General features: G+C 45.0%; 1 protein-coding gene and 1 long non-coding RNA gene across 2 annotated transcripts in view; one reads left to right on the forward strand and one right to left on the reverse strand.

Moving 5' to 3' along the window:
- Positions 1-3659: 3659 nt before the first annotated feature.
- On the reverse strand, positions 3660-8779 carry LOC133217032 (uncharacterized). The gene is made up of 3 exons (XR_009726797.1): positions 8288-8779; positions 5378-5461; positions 3660-5240 (listed from the first exon to the last, which is right to left on the reverse strand). It is a non-coding gene; the product is annotated as an uncharacterized LOC133217032 (long non-coding RNA).
- A 2-nt stretch (positions 8780-8781) lies between these two features.
- The window catches only part of MAF (MAF bZIP transcription factor), a 60490-nt gene continuing 53261 nt past the window's right edge, over positions 8782-16010 (forward strand). The window contains exon 1 of the mRNA XM_061362154.1: positions 8782-10913. Coding sequence (XP_061218138.1) covers positions 9841-10913 — 1073 coding nt within the window. The 5' untranslated portion in view covers positions 8782-9840. The remainder of the gene's footprint in view (positions 10914-16010) is intronic.

A 16010-nucleotide genomic window follows, 5' to 3' on the forward strand; every position in this document is an offset into this window, starting at 1 on the left:
TTTTGGATCATCGTTTGCAAAAGGACACAGGAAAGTGCTGTTGGAATCAACTTTAGGCTGAATCTTGAATTTCAGGCAGATAGAAAAATGAATCTCTGTTAGAAGAGACTGCAGGGGATGGAATCTAAACCTGCTGGGGCTAAACTAACACCAGAAAGTGCTAGCCTGCCACTAGACGAGGCCAGTCTCTAAGTAGTTCAGTAGTTACCTTAACAGCTATAAAAGGTGTAAATCTGTAGAGGGGACAGAAAGAATAGAGAGAAGCTGCCCTACCTGTCTTCTACTCCACAGGGAATAACACAAGCTACATTCTCAGTAGCTGATCCTAGTAAATGCTCTAAATGGAAAGAAAAAAAGCTGTGACTGAAATCTCTGTACAAATTACAGGGAGGCAAGTCTGTATCTCCATTTCTTTCTCTCAGTCTAATTCCTGTGCTGTGCAAATAAGTAAGATCCACTACTGCTAAAGAACTTTAAGCCCCTTTATATGACATTGTAAATATGGAACTAAACAACTTCAGGTATGGAAATACCTCTCCAGCAGCACCATGAGGTTATTTTTATTTCCCAGCGCAATAGATGCAGTAGAGTGTGATAGGTGTGTATTGCGTTAAAAAACAACTCAGGCTTTACATTAAGAAGAAGCAACAGACCACCTTCTTTTTGTTATGAATACAAGTAGTTGTAGAAATGTGCTCGCACCCTGTGCAGATGGCTCCTGGGGCACTGGTAATAGTTTTTTTTGCTTTTTTTGAGCCATGCTGGTCTTGAGAGCAGAGGAGAACAAAGTGAAATTGGTAGTTACAGTTCATATACTCAGAGCATATCACATGTGGCCATTTAGGGCAGGATTAAACAAACATAATTAGAGAAATTCCATCTGAAAGATGGTTCTGCAAAAGGATTCAAGTGCACACCTATTCTGCTCCCTGCTTGAAGTACTAATGCTGCTCCACTGCTAGAAGCAAATGCCTTTTGAAGGCAGTTCAGAGCCACAGCGCAGTCACTTAGCTTTATAGTTTGCTAGCTGCATGTCATCTTTGAAGGCTGGGAAATTGCAGAGGCAGTACCGTGATTCCCAGCCGAGTGAAGCAGACATTTGACACATTTCATCCCTGCAATTAAGGGAGAAAAGCAGAACCGGGGGAAAATTCAAGCAGCATTTTAGCAATAGACCACTCCCTTATCAAGATGAAGTACAAGCATCACCCACAGATATATGCAGGACTGATGCTAAGCACAGACAGTAATAAATGCATGTGAACTTTGCATGAAGAAGCTTCACACTTAGAAGAGTTCATTTATTGCTTTTAGTCATTTACACACATCTTTCTAAAGTGAGGAGGCTCAAACATAATCAAACCCTGTGTGCAAATTACCAAGTCAAATGCTGTTGTTCTGTTCTGTTCTCTTTTAATATCAGAGCGCAAACCTCCCAGTGCAAAAATACAATCTTGTGATAAAATGACTAATACATGACTAAAGCCATTTTCCATTGTGCAGGCATAGCTCTGGGGATCATTTGTTTTTCATGGTAGATCCCTCAGACAGTGAATTCCTCTGGTGGTTGGGATTATATTAATGTCCAGGACTGTTAGTCACCTCAAGGGAGCTGAAATAGGATGCCACTCTGGTTGCCATTGTTAATTCCAACTCCAGGTGTGAAAATTAATTTCATGGGTATTTTTATCATTTCCTTTTAGTTAAGGATTAGAGTTTCCGAATGACCCAGACTCCGGATGGAGACAAATCTGAACCGGGTCTGCCCAGCACTCCTGTAACAGGGAATTCTTATGGAGGGGATAAAAATGGGGTATAAGACTTTCCATCCCTTGCCTGGTGAAGACAGTGAAGACACTGAGAAATATCAGATGTCATCATGACTTATACTTCTTTGCACCAACACTCTGCATAGCAATCCAGTAAATTGCAGGTTGTTTTCATTTCTGTGGAAGAATAACACATTTGCCAATAGCGGGAGGAAAAAAAGGAGAAGTTAAATATATCAAACCAAATCAAATGTAGCTGATTAGAAAGCTACAGTTTCCATTTGCTGGCACTGGCACTGTTTTCACATAGATTTTGTGACAGATGCTGCTATATCTCTATAGTTAAGAAGACAGCTTGAGCAGCCAAGCTTCTGCCACAGAAATCAAACCTGGCATTGTTAACCACAGGTGAAGCTGGGCCATTGAATTTGGGGAATGGGAGGGGGAAGGCTGGGAGGGGAGCTAGCTCACCTTAGTTGGAGAGGACAAGAGACGTAATCAGCTGGATCCATTATGGAGGGGCAGGCCTGAAGGGGGTAAACCCCCTCTCCCAGTTTCTGCCCACAATAAAGCTTCAATTCCTGCCAGTTCAACTGGTGAAGGTGTTGGCTGCAAACCTGTCCCATATACATTGACACCTCCTCCTGCCAGAGCTCGGTGAGTAATGCTCAGAAGATAAGCAGGTTAGGCCAGATTCAGTCAGATAATTAAAGGTTGGAGGTAACATAAGAACCTTATGTGCTCTTATATGCACAGCTCATCTGGGGTTTTGATTTATAATACATTGTGCTCATAACCACCTTTCATCCTACAGCTCTCCTCATGTATAAGGCATCTCTGTTGTGTGCGCAAGCACTCTACGTACTCCAGAGATGGACAGAGTTCCAGAATTCCTGCTCGGGGGGCATGCACTGCTCGAAGCTCGTTTTTCATCTGTGCCGCACTCATCAAGCTCTCCATCTGTCTTTATTTCTAAGTGTCTCTCCCTATTGCTCCTGTGCAAAGCTTTTTGACCTGATCTTTCTCCCCATGCACCTCCTGTGGCTGTTTCTATCGGCACCACCTGAGTGCGGGAAACGCTGCCGCTTGGAATTGGCTTCACTTTACACCTCCCTCCCTGTGCCGAGAGTGACCCTCCCTGCGCAGAGAGCATCAAGAGCTGGGGAGGGCTCAACGCCAGCCCTACTCTGTTATAATGAACCTTTTTAGGTCATGTAAGCCAAGAACCTTGTGTTGTTACAGACCCCATTAGTGACTTCAAGCAGTTATCATGCTTTACTGTTTACAGTGAATAAGCCCAGAGCATGGCGCTCAGCCCATTGCACACAGCGCAGTTTATCACCAAAAATTAATGAGTCTGTGCCATCTCGCACTTCAAGACATTAAATCACAGATTTGTTTAAAATTCACTGAAGTTCGTAACTTTTAATAAAGACCGTCTCAACCTTCACAGTTATACATCAAAACATCACATCAGAATCATGCTCTCCTCACCACTTACTGATGGGTGACTTTAAGGAGATAGCATATAAAATTCGCTTATTTTTTCATGCTGCCTCTGCATCCATTCCTTACTGTTGAAATAACCTAATGCGGAACAGAAAGGAGAAAAGCAGCATAGATTCTTGTGAGCTAAAATAGATATAAATGCAGCGTGCATATTGCAGGACATTATCAGGACAGCTCAGGTACATAACATTAATGTAATTGTTTTACTCTCTTCCCTTAACTAATACTAGTTTTCTGCCTCTGTAGAGTTTTCAGATTAATTTCTGCACAAGTTTTTGCCAGGTTCTCTGTTTATCCACTTCAGCTAATGTGAGAGCAAATACCACACTGTATAACTGAATGTGATCATCCAAGTTATAGATGATAAATTCCACCATAAAGTTTGATAAAAATCTTTATTGCAATTTCAGGTTTTATTTCTTATAGATAAATAGATTATTTTTTTAGCATCAAAATGTCTTCATTGATTTTTACATTTAGGCAAAGCCATTCATGAAAATTAGTAAACTAGGGCATGCATCATGAAACAAGCACAGTACAAAGCTTGTGACACCAACCTTCAGACATATATTAGAGTCACCTGCAGCTTTTCAGTCTCACCTCTGTGCTCTCTTCCCTTCAGATAGAGAAACTGTTTCTGGATCATGAAAAGTTAACTTGGACTATTTCTAGCATTTTACAAACATTATAAGCAAACAATGGAAATATTTTGATTGCTAAAAAGCCATCACCTCATTTGGACTCAGGGTACACAGATCAAACTCACGCACTCAGGTGTAGCACCAATGCTGCATCTTCCATATAGTGACTGTCAGTCACTTCCAGGGGAATAAAATCAAAGCAGCTGCTAATACCTTGCAATTCCCAGAGGTAAAACACAAGCCCTCTTGGATGTGACACAAAAACAACCAAAATATGTGTTTAAGCCTGCCTTTTCAAGCTACTTTTCTTCTAATTTAGCAATAGAAACTTTACAGTCAAATGAATAGAGGCTGTACATTTAGAGTCTGTGCAGAGTGGCAAAATAGGAGACTATACAGGAAAAAAACTACTTTTTTTTTTTTTCCCCTTCTCCTTTGCACAGTTTTGAAACAGGGCAGGTCTGGTGGTTTCAGTAACACTAATGCAAAACTGTAGAATGAAGGAAGAAGTTGTATTAACAGAGAGAATTCTACATAAAATATACTGGAGCTGATGGAGGAAAGGAAGAGACAGCCAAGATGTTCAGCTGCAAGTGGAGTCCAATTTGATGCTCAGCATGAGTTTAAAGGGAAGATTTTCTCAGCCTTAAAATAAAAGAGCAGTATCAGATGCGTGTGGGGCAGAAAACTGTCGTCACAGAAATGGATTGTACCAGGCTCAGAAAAAGCACGAGTGGCAAAAGTAGCTCATTTTACTGTGCTACATTTATAGATGTGCTCATCTGAATGCTCCCAGGAGGACTGGCTTTATGCTTGCGGACAAAATACACAGGCATCCCAGCATGCAGATGGTAAAACCTGAGTGTAAAGATGACCCACCACAAGTGAATTCTGCCTTTGAATTTTGGGGTGCAGACGTGTATTCTTGCCAGTAGATCTGCTATGTCCTTCACTTCTTGTAGCCCTCTGACTTAAACAAATTGCTAACATGAAGGACCCAATCCTGCTTCCATTGCAATCTATACAAGTTTTGTCATTGGTTTCAATGGGATCAAGGATTCAATCCTGCAGTTCTTGAAGTCAATAAAGTTGGGGTTTTCTCTGCATAAGTAAGGTTGCATTAATAGTGCAGAATGGGCCTAAATTATATTGATTATTTGGATTTAAAGCCAAGCATAGACACAGGATTAGGGGAAAGAGAGAAATGTTTGAGAAAGTGAGTTCAGAGCAGCATATGTTCATGGCGTGGACCTGGTCAGCAGGAATGCAGCTGGAGCAAAGGCTGCAGTGGCACAGTCTCAGCCAAGTCCATCGGGAAGTACTGGGGGAAACAGAGGAAAGAAATTCACCGTGGAGATCCTTTTTCATCTGCTCCTTCTAAAGTAAACCTTTGAGTCACTCATTCTTTATTAAAAATAAACAAAACATTGACAGAAGGAATTACTGTCACATACATACACACAGTAATTGATTCTGCTTCTTTGCTGCAGCTTCTTTCCCCTCTTCTCTGATACAGGGTTGTTCTGTGTTTCTGTAACACCACTGGCAAATAAGAATTTATTGTACATATGTTTGTGTTCCACTTAGTAAAAAATACACCTATATTTTCAGATAAACTTAGTAATTCATGAGGTAAGTGACTAGTCATGCTAATAAGGGAGAAATATACTCTAAAGCATAATGCATTACATAAATTTGAATGTAAAATGTTCAATTATGAAGTAAATACAGGTAATGCAAATATTAAATTACATCCAATAAAAATATATAAAGAATGTGTCTTCAAAGGCAGAGGCTTTTATTTGCGTCTGTAAATTGTTTAAAGAGAAAAGAATTAATAAATACTGAATTACTCTAACAATGATTTAGTTCATAATTCACCAATCCATAATGACTCCCAGTAATCAGACTGTTGTTTCATGCCCCCCGATGTAAGGCTGGACTGTTTCCTCAGCAATTTTATCCCTACCAGATTATCTCGTCTGATTCTATTAATTCTTTCCCATAAATCTGCTAACAGTGATATGTGATTTACTTACCCTGTTAACTGATCTGAAGACTGTTAAAAGGATTTATCTAGCCCTGCACCTAGGAGCAGTTTATGCCTTATCACTCTGTTACTCTGAAGAAGTCTTTCTGAAATCAATTTGGCTGGTTTCATAGTTAAATTCAGTGGACACTGTTTAGTTCTGCACCATAAAATAAGACACTAGATAAACAAAAGGAGCAGTAACTGTACTTAATGTGTTGGTCTTGATATGTGTTTAAGTTATAACAAATTACACTCTGAGTCCATATAACTCATAACCTGCACGTTCTCTTCTGCTAAATCTTCTGTGTGAGATACACACGCACGCAGGCTTCAGCGATGGAAGTTCCTGCACACACTGCTGGCATGCTCATCCCAGTGCAGGCCGACCAGAGTGTATTGGGAGTTAATGTTTCACATCCCCCTGCATGATTTGTCAGAACACTCTCCCACAATAAATATGTGTTAGTTTGAACGCTTATGAACCAGGTCAGCAGCAATCAGGGAGCAAGCAGGGCTCCACATTGTGTCGTCGAACGGCGATGCTTAAAAACAAACGGGAGCAAGAGGCTGTGAAAGGGACGCTGGAGTTTTCCCTCTGTGCCTGGCTCAGGGCAGGATTGTTACAAACAGTGGTGGGAAAAGGGAGCAGTCTGGGGGAATTGGCCTGCGATAATTGTGGAAAAACTGGAGACTGAATAGCTCTAATTGAAATGAAAGTGTGTGATTGTTATGGAAGAAACACTGTTAATAGAGGACTGTAAATGTTTAGACACCCATTGTGAATAGCCAAATAATAAAGAAAAATACTACTAAAATGAGAATTATATAGCGTAGGGAGGAGAATGTTGCTTCTGAAGGTTATCCAGAAATTGCTAACAATCTTTTTTTCTCTGCTGCGCTGAACAGTAGAGACATTTTGGTGCAGCAGTTCTGTGTAACAATCACACGAGAACAATAGTGTACAACTAATAATTTTACTCACTGTTCTGGTAGGTCAGAGCTTCAATTAATTTGCAGCTTACATTGGTATCAATTAAGGGATGGTCCCCATTAGCTCACACAATTTCATACTCTTTGTCTAGAGTTCAGAGTTTACTCAGGAAATTTACTCGTTTGCAAATGTAGCACTTTGAATCCTCACGTCCAAACAAACTATTTTATGGGGCTGGAGCCACACTTCCACAGCCATCTATTAAACGGGCAAGTGAAATACTATGACTGTACGTTCTGAAAAGCAATAACCTTTTCATTTAAAAATATTAGCACACATTTTATGTCTCTCATAGGTGTGCATGTTAAGTGATATACAGTATCACATTCATCTTGCTCGGGGAAAAAACAAATACAGGGAATTAGACTGTCCGGGGGGGATTTATGCCGTGAGCCTGGAAGTTTTGTTGATTCCAACAATGCGAAGAAATAGGAAAGCCAGCCCGAGTAGTTAGGTTGTACTAACTTTGTCATGAATTGTAATCTGTAAGATAAAGCTAGCAGATGTCAACGGCTCTGTGTATGTGCATGTGTTTTGGGACCGTGCAGAACTCCATTTTAATTTTGCCAGTGATGCTGGTAGCATTTTTTAGCTTTACAGAATTGCCTCTATGATAATTTCTAGATGTAGTTATCTTCCTAAATTTGCAGTATGCCCTACCTTTCTTAGCTGCCAGGAACAGTACATGCTGTATGACTTTCAGATGTTAGTACTGGCACTCATACTGATAATGGCATAGTCAGAAGATGTTATCCATTTGTAAATCCACTAGCCAAGCACTATTTTCTAAGCAGAGATTCTTTGGCTTTTGCAAATGATGATTTTCACAGTCGGCGAAAAATCACCCAGAGACTTGCCCGCACCTACAAAGTAATGCCCTGTGTGCAGTTATAAATAGCAAATTCCGAGGGGGAAGGGACCGGGCAAGGGGAGCAGGGAGGATTTGAAGTACAATGTTCAAGAAGCTGGTTTAATATATGACCAAGTGTCAGAAGTCAGGTTTCTGAGAATTACTTTTCAGATAAACAACTTTATAGCACTGCACTTAATCTTACTTACTAGAGACATCTCATTTATCACGGAATTACAAGTAACTTTAATTCTATCGATATTCCCATAAAGCCCGGCCGGAAAATCGAGCATGGCAGTCCCGGAGGCTGCGGCGTTCCCCGGCCCGCAGAAGGGGACCGCGGTGCGGCCGGGCCTGGCTGGGCCGAGCCCAGCCTCGTCGGGTCCGGGCCCGGGCGGGGACACCGGCGGCTGCGGCGGGGCCACCCCCCGACGGCGGGACCCGGCCCGACAGCACCGCGGCCCCGCACCGGTCGGGGACCGTCTCGGCACTGACCTTTCGACGAGAGATGGCGCTGTCGAGGTTTAAACCGAGCCGATCAGCCGCTCCGCGTCCAGCCCGCTCGCCGTTTCCACGGCCCCCCCAGCCTCGGCCCCATCCCCCTCCCGGAGGATGGGGGGTGCGGCAGGGGAGGCTAAAGTAAATACAATTAGTTCTAAGTGTATTAAATTAATTAGTACGGGCCACCAGTCCAACTGCAGGGGGGGGGAGAGCTTGCAAACTTGCAGGGCTTTCGCACCTCTTGGCAGGGAAAAGGGGGGAATCGATGCCCCGTCCCCGTGAAAAAATCATCGCTATGTGACGGGGGCGCAGAGCGGAGCGAGTGGCCGGCGGCCGGCACAGGGGACGGCAAGGACCGTCCCGCAGCAAGTACCCGCGCCTGGCACAGCGGACCCGCGCTGCGACCGGCCCCGGCGGCAGCGCCGCGTTCTCGGGTCCCTGCAGGGTCCCGGCGCCCGGTGCTCCCCGGCGGAAGGAGCTCCCCGCCGTCCCGCATCGTTCGTCCGAGCGGGGGCAGCTCCCGGGCACCCCATCCCCGGGGCAGGGCGCTTGCCCGAAAGCGCGCAAGGAGCGCGGCTGCCGGGACCGACCCGGCGCGATAGCGAAGCGCAGCGGCCCCCTCCGCGGCCCCGTCCCGCACCCGCTTGCCCGGTGAGTGCGGCGGACGGCGGTGGGTAGGAAGGGGTTAAGACGCTCCCCAGCTGACAGTCAGCTGATGGGGCCCTGATTGACAGCTCCGAAAAGTTTCCTTGTTTCTATACTATTATGCTAATGAGGGCCGGGAGGCGGCAGCCCATTGGCCCGGCGGCCGAGCCAATTTCCCATTTGACGTCAGGAGCGCTATAAAACTCAGCAATGCTTTTAAACTCTCCTGCTGGATGAAACCTTTAAAATATTTTTCATCTTCTTGCTGTAGCTTTGGGGTCGAGTGTTTTTGCGTTGTTTCCCCCCTTTTTCTTCTTTTTAAACTGTTTTTGTTATTTAGTTGCGATACCGACTTTGATTTTTTGTGTTTCTTTTTTTTTTTTTTTTGCCTTCGCTTCTCTTTTTCCCTCCTCCCTTCCCCGATGAACGTCTCTTCTCGCTCTGCACTTTGCATGAGAAAGCCCAGAGGAAAGGCACCATGAAGTGTTAAAAATAACAAAACAAACCAACAACAACAACAAATTTACTTGCAACACCACCAGCTAACACTTCCAGCTGCAGTTTGCAAGCTGCAAAAAGAGAGAGGAGGCAGAGAAGGGAGGGAGAGAGGAGGAAAAGGAGGAAAAAAAAAAAAAAAAAAAAACCTTTATGCAAAAGGCGAATAGCAAGAGCCCCTCGCTCTGATGCATCAGCGGCAGCGGAGACTCTGCAAGGGATAACGCGGAGCGGGAGCGCCGGGGCGAATTGGAGCGAAGGCTGCGCGGGGCCGTGGCGAGAGGCAGAGGCAGGAGAGAGCGGAGCGGAGCTCGCCAAAAATCAAGCTGGCTCACCCGGTGGCAACTCAGAGCAGTCCCCTCGCTCCCGGAGCGCACCCTTTCTGGAGGACTCTCAGCAGCAAAAGGATGGCATCAGAACTGGCAATGAGCAGCTCCGACCTGCCCACCAGTCCCCTGGCCATGGAATATGTTAATGACTTCGATCTGATGAAGTTTGAAGTGAAAAAGGAGCCGGTGGAGACCGATCGCATTATCAGCCAGTGCGGCCGCTTGATCGCCGGGGGATCGCTCTCTTCCACCCCGATGAGCACGCCCTGCAGCTCGGTGCCCCCGTCCCCCAGCTTCTCGGCGCCCAGCCCCGGCTCAGGCACCGACCAGAAGACCCACCTTGAAGACTACTACTGGATGACGGGCTACCCGCAGCAGCTCAACCCGGAGGCGCTGGGCTTCAGCCCCGAGGACGCGGTGGAGGCGCTGATCAACAGCAGCCACCACCCGCTGCCCGGCGCCTTCGATGGCTATGCTAGAGGGCAGCAGCTGGCCGCGGCCGCCGGCGCCGGCGGCTCCGTGCCGGCCGAGGAGATGGGCTCGGCGGCCGCCGTGGTGTCGGCGGTGATCGCCGCGGCGGCGGCGCAGGGCGGCGCGCCCCACTACCACCACCACCACCACCACCCGCACCACGGCGGCGGCGGCGGCGGCGGCGGGCACCCCCACGCCGCGGCGCCGGGCAGCGCGCCGCCTTCCTCCGCCTCCTCGGCCGCTGGCTCCGGCGGCGGCGGCGGTGGCGGCGGCGGCGGCGCCGGGGGGCTGCACCATCCGCACCACGGCGGCGGCGGCGGCGGCCTCCACTTCGACGACCGCTTCTCCGACGAGCAGCTGGTGACCATGTCGGTGCGGGAGCTGAACCGGCAGCTGCGGGGCGTCAGCAAGGAAGAGGTGATCCGGCTGAAGCAGAAGAGGAGGACCCTCAAAAACAGGGGCTATGCCCAGTCCTGCCGCTTCAAGAGGGTCCAGCAGCGGCACGTCCTGGAGTCGGAGAAGAACCAGCTGCTGCAGCAAGTGGAGCACCTAAAGCAGGAGATCTCCAGGCTGGTCCGGGAGAGGGACGCCTACAAGGAAAAGTACGAGAAGTTGGTCAGCAATGGCTTCAGAGAAAACGGATCCAGCAGTGACAACCCTTCCTCTCCAGAGTTTTTCATGTGAGTGCCCACAGCCTTGCCACCTTAACTAAAAGTTCTCCGTGTGAGTTGTTGTTGGGGGCTTTGCTAGAGCGACAACCCGGCTTGCCACCTTGTATTACCTTTTTTTAAAAAAACAAAACTCAAAACAATTTTAAAACAAAGTTGTGTTTTGGGGGGTTGGTTATTTTCTTTTTGCCTTTTCTTTCTTTTTTTTTTTTTTTTTTTTAAGGTGGGCTGGCTCCGTGTTGGCCAACCAAGTTCTACATGAGTTTCTTTCCTGTTTATTATTTTTTTCATTTTTGTGGGGTCTTGCTGTTGTATTTCCTTTTTTTTTTTTTTCTTAAATTTAAAAGATCCAACTCGCCACCAACTCAGTTCTTCATATGAAGCTCGCTCTTCTTTGAAACCTGCCATCCACATTATATATATATATATTTTTAAGTTCATGAGGTTTTTTTCTTTTGAGCTTGCTGTGTCCAAAAAAAAGTCAGATTTTTCTTTTTTTTTTTTTTGCCATCCTGAGTTCTTCATATGAGATTTAAGCTTTGCAAAAAGAAAAATAATATTAAAAGAAAAAAAAATAAAAAAATCAAAACAAAAACAAAAAATACAAAAACAATGTGAAATTTTTAGACTCCAGCTTGCTGAGTTCCATCAGTTTTTAGCGTTGTTGTGCAAAACTAGAGATAAGCCTAGATCAACTTGCCAAAATCAAGCCTGCATCAACCTTCGGTGTGTTCATGTGAGTTTTGGCCTTAATCAGCCAAATGTGAGACTATAGTCTGCCATTAGAATCCCATACTCATCTCATGCATTACGCTTGCTATTTTGTCTTAGCAACAATGAACTATAACTGTTTCAAAAGACTATGAAAAAGAGACATTATATAAATAAAAAACCCTGCATGCTGGTCATGTATGGTATAGTTATTTTTTTTTTTCTTTTGCTTGGAAGTGGAACTTTGGAGACTATTATGGCATGGCATTCATCCTTTTGTTTTATTGCCTCATCACTTTTTTGGGTTGAAAGCAAAAAAGTGCAACCTTTGATCTTCCTCCTCCTCTTCCTCCCCATTAAAGTTTGCATCTGCTCTAAAACTGCTTTGAGTTACTCAAAACTTCAGACTTCCTTTTAAATGCACTGAAGCATTCCCTCTCAAAAAACCTGCCAGAACGGATTTTGATAACCTTAAGTGGAAAAAAAAAAAAAAAAAAAAAAAAATAAAAAATACAAAAAAAATCACAAGAACTTTGTAAAGACGTTTGAACACAAAATTCACGTCTTGCTTGGGGGATTGATACTGAAACCATGCTGTTGACTAAAACAGTCTAAATATTAATTTTAGGTGATCTGCCCCATTTTTTTTTTCCTTTTGCATTTGGTCATTGTCAAATGTGGAATGCTCTGGGTTCCTAGTATATATAATTTAATTCTAGTTTCTGTCATCTGTTAGCCCAGTTAAAATGTATGCTACAGATAAAGGAATGTTATAGATAAATTCGAAAGAGTTAGGTCTGTTTAGATGTAGATTTTTTTTTTTAAGATTGATGCACTAAATTGTTTACTGTCGTGATGTAAAGGGGGGTAGAATTTGCAACGGGACTGTTTTAAAAAAGTAGTTTATGCAGCATGTGCTTGCAACTTAAATATAAGTTGGGTATATGTAGTCCTTGCTATACCACTGACTGTATTTGAAAACCAAAGTATTAAAAGGGGAAGGCACCTCTGTGTATATCTACAGAGGTATTTTACATTAAAAATGTATAGGTTGTTTTTGGTTTTTTGTTTTGTTGTTTGTTGTTTTGTTGTTTTTCTTTTTTTCAAAATTGAAGTATTGGGGACTGAATTGCACTAAGATATAATCTGCAAACATATAATACAAAAACAACAAAAAAAATTACGAACCTGTTTAGAACGCTAATACAGTTTATGCAGTTATAAAGATGGCATTACTGCACAGTTTTAAAATGATGCAGATTTTTTTACAGTTGTATTGTGGTGCAGAACTGGATTTTCTGTAACTTCAAAAAATTCCACAGTTTTAAAGGCAATAATCAGTAAATTTTATTTTCAGGGACTGATATCCTGTCTTTTAAAAAAAAAAAAAAGAAAATGGAAAAGTAAATCTTACCACAATAAATATAAAAAAATCTTGTCAGTTACTTTTTCTTTTACATATTTTGCTGTGCAAAATTGTTTTATATCTTGAGTTACTAACTAACCACGTGTGATGTTCCTATGTGCTTTTCTTTCATTTTCGACTCTATGGTTATATCAAAAGAGAGAATAATCTACAATAATAAACTGCATTTTTTTGATTCCGTACTCAGTTTCTTAGTCTGTAGTTCAAAGTTCAATAACTCTGAGAGCAGTACTTCAGCATACTGCCTGGCAAAGGGGTGATGCTGGCACAAGAGCTGGACTCAATAATATTCAGGAGGGGAGAAGGGAGAAGATAGCTTTGTGTGAAATGGAAAGCTGTCGCCCGCTAGAAATCAAGTTATCTTTCAGGTAGATGAAAAACATGAGTTTTCAGGTGCTGCTTCTGACTTCTCAGTATTGCAGTGAGCTCAGTTTCAGTGACTCAGATCATCCCACCGGGTTTTAGAAGATCTCAAAGGGGAGGTCTGCTTAAAAACCTGATGACATGATATGGCCCTGTATTTTGATTGTTTTATGATGGAGCGAAGTGAAAGGGAAGACTTCACATCCTCTTATCATCTGATCTAAGCATGCCTGTCTCTAGTAAGAGATGACACCGCATCAGGCTTGGCTTGTCACAGAGCCACTTAACACTAGATCGAAAGATTTCTTGCCATTTGGGTCCATACTGCCTCCTTTTTTTTTTTTTTCCCTTTGCTTTCCCCCCACTTTCTTTCGTTTGTCTTGTGGCTTTCTCTTTCCCCTCAACCCCTTTTTTTCTTTGCTGCAGGCCTTAGAAAGCCCAGAGAGAGCTGAGGAGCAGAGAGGAAAAAAAAAACCCAAATTCAAAGGACTTCCTCCAACTTTTGACAGTTATTTGTTCTAGACAATGAATCCCCAAAGGTTAATGTGCTAGAGACATTCAGGTCTCCGAGCCCCTCTTCACTGCACTTCTCCATGTCAAAGGGCATTTTGACTTCGAAAGGCTCCTCAAACCCTCAACCCGGTTCATTTAAAGCCACCTTCCCCAACAGCTTCCAGTGTCCATTCACAGAGTCCTCTCCCACCTTTTGAATGGGTATATCTGCCCGGTTCGAGAAGTGGAGGGCTCTCCAAAGGATGCTTCAGCCCTCCCAGTATCGGGGTTTTATCTCCAGACCAAGGTTTATAAACACCAGCAGGTGTTTATTCCCTTATATCTCCCTTCCCCACTGTTGGTGCAGCTGTAAGGTCATCCCTCCTGAGCACTGATGGCAGTGGAAGGTGGGGACTTGTTGCTGATCCTCTGCCGTGCCGGTCCAGCCCATGGCTTGGACCCCATCCTGCTCTGAGCGCTGAGGTTAGGATGTGGTCCCAAGTCCCCTGCCGTGCCTGCAGCAACAAGAGCCTGCATTTGTGGGCGCTGAGTGCTGCTGAAGGTCAGCATGCTCCTGTTCAGGTCCCTCTGGAAGGGGATGGACACCCAGCCCTGCCGTTGGTGACAGCCGTGGTCCCCGATGCCGATGCGGCGCCTCACCCCTCCCCAGCACCAGGGCACCAACCTGCCCTTTGGCATCTGACCTGCTGTTGCACCAGGGTTTGAGTAATGGTTCAAGCTCCAGATTCTGGTTAATTCAAGTTCCATTTTCTGGTTAATGTGTAATCTGTGGGTAAACTGGTTGCTATTGGCCGAGCAGAGAATTATCTCCTCTCATAAAGACAGGGCTGCTTTTTATTTCTTCTTCCACCTCTAGTTCCCTGGCTGAGCCTTTACTGATGCCCAGTTTTTTTCACAGGGGGTCACTTAGAGGCTTCGCCGTGGCCCTTTCCAAGAGCTCCTGAAGGAGCCCTGCCCTACGGAAGGGAAAGAACGAGGCCTCTCCTTGGGAAAGCCCCCACCGAGGGAGCATGGAGCCCCAAGCACCCAAAGCAGGACCCACTTCTGGTCCAGTCTCATTCCTGCACTCCTCTGCTGCTCTGGATTTCCTCTCAGGTGGAGTAAGGAGCAGGCACTAAGAATTAGTAGTAGCGCAGAGCGAGGGGAGCAATGCTGCATCCCTGAAGTATCTTTTTTCTCGGAGGGAAAAAAAAAATCCACCCTGTTTGAACAGCGATAAGAAATCCTTCCTAGAAATAGACTGGGTGAAGAAGGGAGAATTCCCGTCACACACCCAACCTGAGGGGGAAAAAACGCTCTCTCCCAGTTTGACATCGTTATGACACATTGCAGTCTTGCTTTGCAAATAAAAGAGAATACAGCCTTCTTAGGGTGCACTTGAATTTGAGCCTGAAACACGCCAACTGGCCAACGCGGGGGGGGGGGGAGTGGTGGGAAATAGATGCACATTTTAATGTTACTAAAGCGAAGGGAGTATTGGGGTTCTCTATATAAATCATGGCAGGGGAGTGCCCACCTTTGCCGAAGGACTGCTTGCTGGGGACTAATTGGAACCGCTCTGCTCTGAATAACCTACATTCATTAATCACCCCTTGCTTGACTCTGGCCTCAATCCTGCTCCCACTGAGCTTGGAGGTACAATCCCCAACGATTTCAAAGGGGAGCAGGATCCCACTGCTCTCCTGCAGGTACCTCACCAGCTAAAGCAGGAGGAACGCCACCCGAGCTGGGCAATCATGTATCAAAAGGCATGTGTGGTCTTAACCTACCCATCACTAACAGCATCCTATTTCTCCCATAGTCCTGTAGTGCTTTCCTGTTTATTAACTACATTACAAAGAACTTTCATGTGACCGATGCGAGAGATGCATGCACGGAGAGTGGCCCTTCCTTTGCTGGCTGGGAAATGGTGTGTGCACTGCAGCTCAGGCTCCACTTTTCTCCCCATCCCACCTCACCTTAAGCTTTTTTCATTCCTCCCCCGCCCCGAAATGAAACAGAACCCAATGCCAGACCTCCGAGCTGCTTCTGAGCAGAGTCCAGGAGTATTTTTGTGTTTGTGCTGCAGCGTTTTCCCTGCTCAAGAACTGCTATCC

The sequence above is a fragment of the Neopsephotus bourkii genome, unplaced genomic scaffold, assembly GCF_033783945.1.
Source record: "Neopsephotus bourkii isolate Nb327-2 ecotype Australia unplaced genomic scaffold, CSIRO-AGI_Nbou_v1 NB_1082, whole genome shotgun sequence".
In the NCBI taxonomy this organism is placed as follows: domain Eukaryota; kingdom Metazoa; phylum Chordata; class Aves; order Psittaciformes; family Psittacidae; genus Neopsephotus; species Neopsephotus bourkii.